Source organism: Phaenicophaeus curvirostris, chromosome 2 (assembly GCF_032191515.1).
Source record: "Phaenicophaeus curvirostris isolate KB17595 chromosome 2, BPBGC_Pcur_1.0, whole genome shotgun sequence".
Lineage (NCBI taxonomy): Eukaryota > Metazoa > Chordata > Aves > Cuculiformes > Cuculidae > Phaenicophaeus > Phaenicophaeus curvirostris.
The window spans coordinates 113408643-113422060 of NC_091393.1; the positions used below are offsets into that span (position 1 = coordinate 113408643).

The 13418-nt window shown below is 35.7% G+C and overlaps 1 protein-coding gene across 1 annotated transcript in view; it reads left to right on the forward strand.

The window, feature by feature from the left end:
- Window positions 1-13418, forward strand: part of NBAS (NBAS subunit of NRZ tethering complex) — a 169261-nt gene that overhangs the window by 21504 nt on the left and 134339 nt on the right. Inside the window, exons 12-21 of the mRNA XM_069850479.1 lie at window positions 2393-2521; window positions 5228-5291; window positions 6635-6828; window positions 7811-8071; window positions 8845-8970; window positions 9979-10130; window positions 10969-11103; window positions 11375-11453; window positions 12193-12297; window positions 12579-12715. Of these exons, the coding sequence (XP_069706580.1) occupies window positions 2393-2521; window positions 5228-5291; window positions 6635-6828; window positions 7811-8071; window positions 8845-8970; window positions 9979-10130; window positions 10969-11103; window positions 11375-11453; window positions 12193-12297; window positions 12579-12715 (1382 nt within the window). The remainder of the gene's footprint in view (window positions 1-2392; window positions 2522-5227; window positions 5292-6634; window positions 6829-7810; window positions 8072-8844; window positions 8971-9978; window positions 10131-10968; window positions 11104-11374; window positions 11454-12192; window positions 12298-12578; window positions 12716-13418) is intronic.

A 13418-nucleotide genomic window follows, 5' to 3' on the forward strand; every position in this document is an offset into this window, starting at 1 on the left:
GCAAAGAATCTGTCTTACCACCCTTATTGTGCCCCCCTGAGAGGAAAAATGGCTGGTTTGAAGTCTTTGAAGACTTTGAAAATTACTTTAATAGATTTTGAGGATCTTTAGGTGACTGGTTAAGAAATTGCATGCTTGATTGGAAGGGGAAACCAAACCTTTGGAATCTCTCTCAAGGGTGTAATGGAGTTTTTATTTCACTGAAAATATGAAGGAGAAGGCTTTTTACTGGAAGGCTGGTACTGAGCCTTAGCTGTACTAAACTTTAACTTCATTGCAGTTGCTAAGCCTAAATTTATGAAGGAAAGCAGAGACTCTTACTCATCCTTGAATGTTTTAATCAGCTTTCAGAGATTATCATTTAAATGGTTGGACTCGATGAACCAGTGGGTCTCTTCCAACCTGGTTATTCTATGATTCTAAATATGGGAGGTATAGTTTATATTCTTAGTGGGGAATCATGAACAGTGTTAAGCTATAACAGGCACAGCAGCTAGAGGACTTGTATATTTGAGCTAGCTATACTGGAATTTGATTCTTAGTGTTGCTGCCTTAAATGATACTTATAAAATATGAAGTGACAATGTGCTGAGTCTTTCAGTATCTTCTTCTGCAGTTCCCTTAAATTGACAAACTGTTTACTGAGGCAGCATTGCCTGCTTTGCCAATGGACTGACTAATCTCTAGATAACAATGCTTGGGTGGTAAATTTGTATGTGTTAATGGCCACCCAACATCTAAATTTAACAGCAATGGAATTATCACTGACCGCTGAGGAAATATTTAACCCTTGTTAAGGTCCATGACGTATACCACTGGCCATTTATCTGGATGGCTTATATATTTTAGCTATATAGTTTAACAGTCTTTTAACTTTAACAGTCTTTTGTTCTTTGTCCTCTGTGCATACAACTTGATTTGTAAAGAGAGAATTGCTATTAATACGCATGTAGAATTACTTGGCAAACTATAACAGAAATTGCTTAAGAATATAGTTGAAGAACACGTAAGAATTATTTATATTAAAAAAATCATAATTGGTTGAAAAAAAACCCTAAGAATGAACTTAAAACAGCCTAAGAAATAAAAATCATAAAGGCCCCCAAACCAACCAAGCAACCGACTCTAGAAGAATATTGTTATATTCAGATGATACCTAGCACTAATGTGCTATAGAAACACCATTAAATCTTATTTATATGGACATCTAGCAACTTTTCAGAACTTCCTTTGTGTTGGGGTATTTTCCAAGAGGGGAAGCACTGCCTTAAAAATTTATTAGCTGCAGATTTGGACAGTTCTAACATTGCTGTAGGGTAGATCTTTATTAGGACATTTTAAAAAGCAAACTGCACCAACAAATGTGATTTTATAAACAATAGAATTTTTGAAAATCTATGTCCTGCTTTCTTTCAGTGAAGACTAGTCTCTCTGAGAACCTAATGATCTTTCTGAAAACATAGAATTTGTGTTGGGGACAAAGGGAATAAATTTAAATTGTATTTTCAGAAATTATTATGCATTGCCATTGGCACTAAGTTTGAGTTTAAAATTTGAGTGTATATTTACATGCTTTTATCTTGTGGAAATAGTGTATAGATGCAGTTGTAATCATACTGGAGTTTGTGAAGAATCTTAAGGAAATATTGTGTTTGAAGTACGTTTTGCAGAGCTGAAGGAAAACTTCATCTAGGAGAATTTTTATAGCCTCAATGAAATTTACTTAGAGATGTTGAATTATTTCTTCTGTAGACTTAATCTGATGTTTGCTGTATTGCTGCATATTTTACTGTTACCCAAGAAATTGTTAATTTCAGATTCAATATCCTGTAGTGAACAGTGTGCTTCTTCAATATCTTTTCATCTGTATATTTCTAGTATCCCTTTTGTTTTTAATAGTAAGGACACCCACTCAAAGGTTCGTTTCCAGGAGGAAGAGCTGTACAAAGCTGTTTGTGTAGCAGTAATCCTTGTGTAGGCCTGAGAGACAGGCCCGTAGAAAACTGAGGTTGCTGAGTGTTTTCTCTGAACAGATGATTTAAGAACAACCTGCATTTTTTTTTTGCTCCCACTAGCTCCGCATTGCTCTCTGCAGTGTTCTCCTAGGAATGCCACACTTTCAGATTTGATTTGCTGTATGACAGTGTAATACAGAAGTTTATATTACTGAAGATTTGTTGATGTTATGGTAGTGTTTTATTGTTTTATTTTATTTTATTTTCTAATTAAAGCATGCTCAGTCTTCGGGATGGAAGATTGTAATAATTCTTTTTTTTCCCTTAAAGTAGAAAAAATAGTTTGAGGTTTCCAGGTGTTGGTTTGGGTATTTCTTGAGGTGTGTGGGGTTGAATTATTTGTTTGTTTGTTACTTTACTGTCATAATGTTTGACAGGATGGAGTTTTCAAGATGAATCTTTCTCCTGATGGAGCTCTTCTGGCCGCTATTCATTTCTCAGGAAAACTGACAATCTGGACTATTCCATCTCTCAGACAACAAGGAGAATGGGACCAAACTGATCAGGTAAGGAGGGTGTAGATGTTTAGGAATTTGCAGTTGTGTGTTTTAATCTTCTGGATTAAAATTTCAGGAACACTATAGTTACTTTTACAATAATCTTTCTGTGTTTTAACTATAAACCTTTAAAAAATAAAGAAAAAGAACCAGCTGTCGCAGACTGAATTTTGATACCAAATGGGTAACACTGGTACAGGAACACTGAAATGCTATTTTTAAAATGTAAGTGGAGGCCGTCACAGGTAACTTTGAGTGGTTGAAAGCAAGTTCAGCTGTATGTCTGTGTTCATCTATTCCTTTCTCAAAGTGTACCCTACCTTCTGCCAGATAATGCTACAGAATAGTTTATACGTCAGATTGGTGTTGGTAAGTCACCTGTTTTCTATAGGAACTGTTTGCAAAACCAAGTACAAGAATTTAAGTTAGGAAATACCCAGACATCAGCAAACTTTTACATGACTAGTGTGAATTTAAACACTGGGAACTGAAAGCTAAATAGTTCTCTAAATAGAAATAGAAATAAACTAAATAGAAAATTCTGGAAGGTTCCAAAACCACAGATTTGGTTGTAGACAGTTTTAATTCAGGTTCATGCATTAATACAAAACATAAGTAGGTTTTTTTTCCCACGCTATATTGAATGTCTCTGTAGTCTGTATAAGGTGCAGTAGGTGCTATAAGGTCCACAACAAAACACTTCCTGACATGAAATACAGTCACAGGTTTCACTAATGAGGAAGGGGACAAAATGAAGGCAGATACCTTCCTTTGAGTGTCATGATGACAATGAAGTCAAATGAAGGTTTTCACGAAAAATTACAGAAAAGGTAAGTTTAAAAACTATGTAGGAAAGTTTTAAATTAGTAAATACCAATAGAGGCAATGGTATGCTGCCATCCTGGACACAACTGTGTAGTGTTATCTTTTTCATCTGACTGCAAGAGCAAGACTGCTGACTTGGAAGCAAGACGGTGTTGTGGTGTTGCATTACTTTTGGTTCTTACTGATGAGCTGGTTATGCTGTATTGAATATGAAACTATTCTGAGTCTGGCAGGGGTGGAGTTCATTTTCTTTAGAGGAGCCCATGTAGTGCTGTGTATTGGACCTGTGATCGAAACAGTGTTCATAGCACAGCAATGTTTTAACTATTGTTCGATGATGCTTACAGTGTCAAGACCTTTTCTGCTTTGCACTCTTCTACAATGAGAAGTTTTGGGGTGCACAGTAACCTAGGAGGGGACGCAGCCTGGACAGCTGAACCCATTTGACCAATGGGATATTCCATGTCATGTTAGGCAATAAAAATGGAGCAGGAGGAGGTTTTGGATAGGTAGCCATGGCTTAGAGACTGGGTGGGCATTGGTCAGGTTGTGGGTGGTAGTGAATAATTGCCTTTGTGTTACTTGAGTTTTCTTTTTTATTCCACTTGCCTTTGCTTCTTAGACTGTCTTTTTCTTGACCCACTTGCTCTTCCTATGCTTTCCTCTATCTCACTGGTGAGAGGAGTGGTTCTTAAATGCCAGCTGGGGTCGCACCACTACAGAAATGTAATCTACGCTTATTTGGGAAAGAAATTTTAAAAAATAAATCTAACCAAACAAGAAAATCTTGCTCTATTATTGATTGTGTGTGTATATATGGATCTCTCTCTTCTTTCTCTTTTTAGCCTGTATTTCCCATTTTTGTGAGAGTACAGATTTCGCTCAAGGATGTTTATAGTAAATTGTTTTAATTTTTTTCTTGATTTTTAAAGATAGTGAACTTGTATACTGGACCAGTTTTGGGGGCTTTATCATCTGGTGAGGGTGATCTAAAGGAGTAGTACAGTACTTAACTGTTTTCAGAATTATTTTTGCAGGCAAAATTAGTGTTCATGTATAATGGATATTTTCATAACAGGTGTGATTCATAATTAATTATCTCTTGGACGTTTTTGTTAAGTTGAAATGGCCCCATATTTACTTTTAATTATTAGACTTCTGTCTTCCTACTAAAAGTTTAAGCCTGAAAATCAAATTCTGCATGACCCAAAAAATGCTTTGGTTGTCTGAGTTGTATAATCTATTATACCTGCAGCTAGGAACAGGATTACTGTCATCTGTGTTTGTGTAGTTGCTATCTATTCTATTGTTACTAAACAAAGTTTAAAAAAAATGACACATCAAGAGCTTATCAGTTCTAAATTCTGCAGTGCCTCCTTAAATAATGCTGCTTATCTTACTGTACTAATATTGAAAGGTACTTTATAATTACGAGAATAACCACAGTAAATACGTACAGTACTGTTCTAGGCTGGGACTCAGCACGGCTACACAGAGCAAACAGGGTTGTTTTGGAGATTTGTCTTTTATATACTTGCAGTCCTATGAACAGACATGAAAAACAAACACTTGGTGGGCTTCTGTTTGCTGGAGAGCCTTTATTTCAGAAATTTTTAGGGTTAGTTTGTTGTAATGCTGACTAGACCAGGTCTGATAGTATTCTTGTTTTCTAATACAGTGTGTTAGGAATCCAGTAGTCATTTTTGCTGTGTCTCTGTTTTAATATAACTGTTTAGAGAAAAGTACGGTATCACTACAGTAGCTCTATGTTTTATGATTAGGAGAAGTTTGATTGTGTGGGAGCCAGCAGTAGAGTAAATACACAGATTGTCTGTGTTACACACTTTATGACATATAATAATTTTTTTCTCTTTCACTTTTTTTTTATAGCCAGGTTATGATGAGATCAACCCAAACTGGAGGCTTTCTAGTGAAAAAAGGAAGAAAATAAAAGGTACATGATACAGTTGGATCACTATTTTATACCATTGTGTAATTAAAAATATTCACAAAAATATAAAAAAACCTGAAATAGCTTAATTAAATCTCAGTTAGAATAATTGCCAAAATTGTATGTATGATTTGAATTTGTAGCATGGCATAGCTAAGCAAATGGCACAATAGTAGTTTTTTTTTTTTTGGTTGGTTTTTTTTAAATCTCCTCCTAGGAATACTTTGGTAGCCATAACCATAAATAAGATGATATTTCAGTTATTACAGGACTCCATTTATTATTAATCATGCAATTATGATGCTGTAGAATTCTGAACATTCAACAGCTGTCTCAGCTTATATCAAAAGCAAATGCATCATAATATTGTAGGTGATACGTTTGAGTCCACAGTCTGAAACCTAAACTTGCTTTAACCTTTTCTTTCTAAGAATGTCTAATAAATTTTAAAGGCTAATGTAATTCAAATATATTAGTGTAACATTCTAAACTAAAAAGGCTTTCTCGAACTAGATTTTCCTCATGTCAATGTCTCTATTCTTTTTGTCAAAATTCAGGCCATGTGCAGCTGTTTATCACCTGGCTATTTCCTGGCTCTTCCAAGAGTGCAGAGATCAATAGCTATTCCATGATCCATCCACTCCTGTGAATATATATATTTTAATAAAAGTTCCCTGTTTCTTTATACCGTTTTTCTTGTTAATTCTATGTTAACTCATCAGAGAGGTGGGAAATGACACTGTACTGAACAAACTGAGCTAACTCTCTTTAGAACTTTTTGTCCCAGCAATGTTAGACTTAATCATGATGGTCTTAAGAATGACACAGCTTCCGTCCTCGGTCATGGTGACTTTAGTTTGTTTTGTTTTATTGGTTTAATCTTCTTAACAACCTCATCTTGCAGGCTCTTTCAGGAGCCTTGTTCATAATTGTCACTTGTCTTCAAAATGATGTAAACTTTTATGATTTTCATCAGTATTATGTTTGTTGGCCAGGAGACTTGGTCAAGGATGGCTTGGGGAATATTGAAACAGATGTTTATCTAATGTCATATTTTGTGCAAGTAAATCGGTTTACTGTGAATTCTTTTTCCAAATGGTATTAAAAATTCATTTCATCCACAGTTAAGTGATTTCTTTTGTCTCCTCAACAGCTAGCTTTAATGCAGAACTGATCTAGTAAAATATAATTGTTATAAAATGCGAACTTAGTAAACCAAGGATGCCTATGTGATAGTATATGTTTGTTAAATTAAGCCATCAGGTAGAATCGTAGTTGAAGTCACTGCTGTTCTTATGTTTAAATAATCTTTGTATGGTACTTTCTTATTTATTTGTTCATTTTAGATAAAGAATCCTATTACCCACTGGTAGATGTAAATTGGTGGGCGGATAATTCTGTCATCCTGGCTCGCTGCTCTGGTGCGTTGACTGTGTCATCAGTCAAGACGTTAAGAAACTTGCTGGGAAAGTCATGTGAATGGTTTGAGAGTTCTCCTCAGGTTACTTCAGCTCATGATGGAGGATTTCTGAGTCTGGAGGTGAGGAATGTGTGCAAGCAAATATCTTTCCTGGATGCAGTAGAAACAGTTTGCTTTTGTATATGTGATTCTAAGAGTGTTAGGTGTGTGGCGTGGTTAAAGAAAAGTAAAAAATATTATTACTAATAGAAAAAGTGATTCTCTTTCCAAGTTCGGGGAAATTCTGAACTTGATGCAGCTTAACTGTCTTAATAAAAACTTCATTGTAAAATAACTTCTGAAGAGTAGGGGCAAAACTCATAGAAGGCTGAGTCTGAACCAGAGGAATCTTGCTGCAGGAAACAGTTTGTGCTGACAGTTTTCACTGCTTTGAATGTTAGTGCATTAGAAGAATACTGCAAGCATCCCTTTCTCAGATGCTTCTTACAGAGGGAGCATATTTAAAAGAAATGAGGGGCACATATTTTATTTTGAAGCAAAGAAAATTTTTGTTTCCAAAGGCCTACACTGAAGTAAGTCTTATACATCTTAAACAAAAGTTTAAAATAACATTTATCAGAATATCGGAATGTTTTTGGAAAGATTTATTATTCTGGGATTAAGATACATCCAGTGATGGGCATATTACAGCCTAAGGATGTAGTCTGAGATGGTATTTGCATTGAACAGAAAACCTTGCTTTAAATAGCCTAATTTGAAAACTTTGCTGTATGCTGCAGTAAACTATGTAATAGTGTTCAAAGATGTCTCCATAGTTCCGTTCTGTTTGTGGTGGTGTAGGACCTCTGTTTCGTGTAGTAGTGGGTCGCTAACAAGCCTTCGCTCTTGCTTCAGTAGATAAGGGATGAAGCCTCAGATCTAGGAGACAGATGCAGTCAGGGTTTGTGGAGCATGTTAAGCAAGCTGGTAACTAAAAGGTTTAAAAGAGAATGGGAGGAAGGATGTTGATTCTGAAATAAGAACTACTGGAAGCGGAGATACACTGAATTCTCATCAAACTAGTTGAGGTGTACTAGACGGATGCTTCATATTTTCTATGCAGTGTGAGATAAAACTTGTACCAAAAAGATTACGCTTGGAGAGCAGCAGGCCTGGTGATGAAGATGAGGGAGAAGATGACTCTGACTCAGATGATGAAACTTCTGCTAAAGACAGATACTTCAGCTACCTAAAGCAAGGCCTATACTTTGTGACAGAAATGGAACGATTTGCTCCTCCACGGAAGCGTCCACGTAGTATTACAAAGAATTACCGACTTGTCAGTTTGAGATCCACGACCCCGGAGGAACTGTACCAGAGAAAAGTAAGTATAGAAGGAAGGGTTGTCTCTCAATTAAGCAGCTTTGTTTAGAAAGAACTTTAAATTTATTCTTTTAATTCTCACTATATTGACGGATGGATTTAAGCACATATTTCTAAAGGTCTCTTAGTTGACCATATACTGTATTACCTAACTGGAGGTGTCACTGTTTAAAAGTAGCATTATAACATTTCGTGTGAGATGATGCTTCCAGGTCACTGAGGAGACGCTGTGGTCAGACTTGGAAGTGTACTCGTGTGAATGCTCGCAAATGATGAAATACCTAGCAAATACATTGAATGGACTTAGCTTGTTGATGGCCTGGGAATTGTTTAACTTATATTGTAATGTGAATGTAGTTTGCTTGCATGTTTTTTCAGGCATACATACAAATCAGGCCCTTTACTCACTCTTACTGAACAGATACTTCTTCATTTTTAAGACTACTCTACATGGTGCTTTGTCTTGGCCATTTCAATTGTTCTGATGGTACACCAGCCTACTCTTAGCTGTTAAGAGTCTCCAGTGAGTTCTGGAATATCATACTGGTTACCTAAATAATGTCTTCATTTCACCTAATGGAAAAATCTCTGATTCTCTAGAGATGTCCATCAGATCTGACTCTTACTCATCTGTATCTTGAGCTATTCTCTTTCCTAACTGTATAAGGATACCTGCATTAATTATCTATCTAACTGTTTCAACACACAGAATTAATTCTTTGCTGTTTAATATGGAAATCGGATGACTTCAATTTTCATGTGTTTGCTTTTTAGATTGATAATGAAGAATACGGGGAAGCTTTGTCTTTGGCTCAAGCATATGGCCTTGATTCTGATCTTGTGTATCAAAGACAGTGGAGGAAGTCAGCTGTTAATGTTGCTTCAATTCAAGACTACTTGGTGAGTTTGGGTTTTGTGACATTTAAACTTCATTAGCGAATGGCTGTGTTATGTTTACAGAAATTAAATTGTCACTTATGTTCCAATTTATGCAACATAAATTCGTAGCAATTTGGACAGCTGTCCTGCAAATTCTATTTCCTGTCATGGAAGAGAGTGATCTTGTTAACTGAAGGCCTTGGAAGTTAATGCAAAAATTTCTTTTCATCTATCTTCTGATTTCTGTTAATAGTAGCTTGCTTTCTCTGAACCCACGTGTGGCAGTACAGTGTTGCCTGGTAAATGAATAATAATTGGAAATACAAATATCTTAAATAACTTCCAAGTACTTTAGAAGATTTTGGCTTGAAAGAAAGACTTCAAACTTGCCAGGTAACATTGCCAAAGCTGCACAACCTAATGGTGCTATAGGGTAAGGTCAAGAGAAGGTCAATAGATCAAGAGAAATGTCTAATTTTTGGTTTTTTTCCAATCCAGTGTTAATAGAATGTCAAAATAAGATTTTTATAAATAGCTGTTTTCTGTGTGTTATGTAATCGCAACAGATGATCAGCAGATAAGGTCAGTAATATTTTGTGACCTTGGTGTGTCTTGTCCTTTCACAGGATTGTACTGGCACGTGAAGAGGTTGAGACTGAAAATGACTCTTGTGCTATTGGGGAATACACTCGGTTTATAGAAGCTGCATTTTAGCCACAAAGCATCACATTTTCTTTAGTGTAAGGAGGAGTGATACTAATTAGGGAATATAAATAGAAATTTCTATTTCAGTTGTTTTGAAAGTTCTGCTGAAACATTTGGCATTTCTGTGCCCTTTTCTACCATATATATTCTGAGGGATTTTTTTTTCATAATCTCACCTCTTTTATTGGTTCATGTTGTCACCAATCAGATTTGCTCGACATTTTCTTAGGTGGAAGAAACACTTCAGAAGATTTTAACATCTCTGATTTTGTTGCTTTGCATTGAAACATATAACAGCGTGTCTGTGCTCTTGTTCTTGAATAGAGCAAAATTAAGAAGCGTGCATGGGTTCTTCATGAGTGCTTGGAAAGAGTTCCAGAGAACGTTGATGCTGCTAAGAAGCTGCTTCAGTATGGCTTGAAAGGCACAGACTTGGAGGCTCTTGTGGCCATAGGAAAAGGGGAAGATGGTGGCAGGTTTGGGAAGAGTTTTTTTGTTTATTTTCTTTTTAAAGAATGTTCAATGAAGTCTGTCTTAATAATCTGGTCAGTTTTTTTATTAAACACTAATGAAAATGTTAACATGCTTTTGCAGGACATAAAGAAAGGTAGTGCTTTGAATCAAATTACTCTAAAGATGTCCACAATACACCTTTTGCAACTTTACTATTTACAAAGGGAAAATCACTGTTTAATTTATATTGCATTATCCATCTTCTCTGGGTGCCCTTTATTTTTTTCATCAGAGAGAGCTTCTGATGTCACAGTTTTTCAGTAAGAATATGTTTCTGTTGCCTCTTCTGGAAGTTGCAACTAATACATTTTGTTGTACATCTTAGTTGTCATACTCTTTTGTTGAAGTGAGAGGGGGAGAACAAAGCAAAACACAGCACGTCACTGTGAAAATACATGCAGCAACTGTTCTCTTTGGTATTCATTTTCTGGTGTTAGAAATAGAGGTAGCTGTTCTTTATTTGGGCAGTTATCTCTTACCTTTGTATGCTGTAGAGCTGTTGCCAGTCCTGGTGCTATGTATGGAATTGCAAACTTTTATCAACCATCATCATAGTGTGGTTGCTTGCTTGGGTTTTTTTTTGGTTTATTTAAGGGAGGGGGTGGAAATGAGAGGTGATGCCTTTTGTTGGCTCATGATGTGTATCTGCTGCTTTAAACCTCGATATTATAATTTTTTATAGAAGTTTTGATTTTTAGTCAAGGCAAAAATGAAAGCTGTGTGTTTATTTAAAAATAATTTAATCGTATTTTTTTTTAATTTTATATCAACATTGATTATGTTGTTGGTTTTGTCTTCCAGATTTATCTTGCCGGGGGAGGCGGACATTGACATTCCCTATGAAGACTTTTTGTCACCAAATGAAGAAATGGATACTAGAAAGGAAAAAGAGGCCAAGAAGCGTCAAGAACTACTATTATCAGTAAACTTCTCAAAGTAAATGAAATATTAGCCCACGTTTTATTCAGATTTATAGGTTTATTATAACTACAATGTCAGAAGAACATAATTACTCTCACATACGCTATTTCTAATAGGAAATTGGTTCAAACATTAATTGTTATTATATTGTGTCTAAGTTCTCAATTTACTTAATTTCTTGATATATTCCAGGGTACAAAGTCATTAAAATGTATAACTATTGTCTTCAAATGCACGTGATGTACAAGTGATATTGTAAACATGAAAATTCCTGTTTTGAACACAGGCTGACACTGGAACAAAAAGAACTCTGTCGTAGCAGGCTGAAACTGTTAACTTACCTCGATCGCCTTGAAACCTATGAGGTGAGCAAACTTGGTAGCTGGCTACAGTTCTTTTGAGTTCTCACTCCATAAGTATTCCTGTGGTATTTTTTGTCACAACATCGTATTTTTTTTTGTTACGTATTGTAGTATTGATGTTCGTAGTCTTCTTGAAATACTATGTTCTTTCACTTCAGAAATGTAAGCTGGTTTCTGTTCAAGCTGTTGTTTCTCCTGCTTTACTGTTGCAAATGGCTCATGTCTAGTGTTGAGAGGTATAGTTGGGGAGAAGCTGGCTTTAAACTTACAGTGTCTGCAGAGAATTATGCAGCTTCATGGATTGTGGAGTTGGTGTAGGATTACTGTTATTTCCCTCTGTCAGTCTAATTAGCTTGTCTATTCAGATGTTCTAACAATTTTTTTTTCCAGTATAAACTCACCAAAGTGGAAGTTTTTGAAATGCCAGACTGTTTTGTTTAGATGTTTTAACTTTTAACTTTGCAGTTGGTACCATTCACATTAGGGCTTTTATCACATGTCTTTGTAACTAATGTTGTCTAAAGCCTAATTAAAATGTCAGAGAATTGTCTTAGCAAGCCATTAATCAACAATGCATCTTTTCATCTATTTTTTTTTTGTACTGAAACAAATAAAAACCAACAGCATCTTTTCCAGATATATGTCACATGTTTTGGAAAAACATGTAGGCTTTTTGATGGTTTTACAAATCTTACATAAACCCCAATATTTTACAAGACTTTTTCTATTTCTTTTTTTAAAGGAAATCCTTGGAGGGCCTCATGCAGCTGAACAGCACTATGATGGTGAATTCTTCAAGACATTCAGAAATCAGAATATTGTACTTTCAGCAAGAACTTATGCTCGGGTATTAATATTTATTTTGCTAGATTTTAATTTTGCTTCGGTCTTGGTGTTTTAAATTAAATTCCCATTGTGATTCAATCAAGTTCAAAGGGGAAAAAAATACAGGGGATGTGTGTATTTGATTGTAAATTGATCAAAGCAGTGACCGTGATATAGTTTTCTTTATTGCTAAAGAAAATGTTAAAATTAAATGTTTGCTGCATGACTTAATCTTATTTATTGCTCATTTTCAGTCTTAATCAGTTTTAAGATAGTTTTCTAACTTACTGTTTTGTTCTTTAGGAAAGCAATGTCAGAGCCCTAGAAATCTTGTTCACTTTCCACGGACCAGCTTTACTTCCACACAGACAGGCAATTCTCTCCAATTTTCCAGAGACTACATCACCACATGAATATGCTTTCTTGTTGCCTGAAGCTTGGTAAGAATGTGTCAATGGATGCTTCCACTATTCTAACGAAAAATTATATTATATTATTAAAAATTATTTATTGCTATATACGGATATCTTTTGATGGTTACTACGTGGAATCAAGAGAGCAGTGTTGTCTTTATTTATTTGACTACTTGACATTTTCTTTTTCACTTTGTGTCACGCATGGAAGCTTTTTGGTCTCTTTTTGTTATTGTCAGGAAGGCAGAGACTTTAAATGTTCTTCCTTCAGTTGTTGGAGTGGATCCAGAGGAGGAGGGCCATGTAACACCTCCTCTATGAAAAGAGGCTCAGAGAGCTGAGGTTGTTCAGCTTGGAGAAGACGGTGGGGAGACTTTATTGTGCCCTGTCAATACTTAAAGGGAGCTTATAAGAACGATAGGGAAAAAGTTTTTAGCAGGGCCTTTAGGAATAGGAGTAATGGTTTTAAAACTAAAAGAGAACAAGTTTAGACCAGATGTTAGGAAGAAATTTTTTATGCACTTGAACAGGTTGCATGTAGAGGTGGTAGATGCCCCATCTCTGGAAACATTCAAGGTCAGAATGAATGGGGCTCTGAAGCAGCCTGATCTCGTTGAAGATGACCCTGCGCACTGCAGGGGTGTTGGACTAGATGACCCTTAAAAGTCCCTTCCAATCCAAACCATTCTATGATTCTGTTACACATAAGAGGAAACATGGCCTTTTTTCA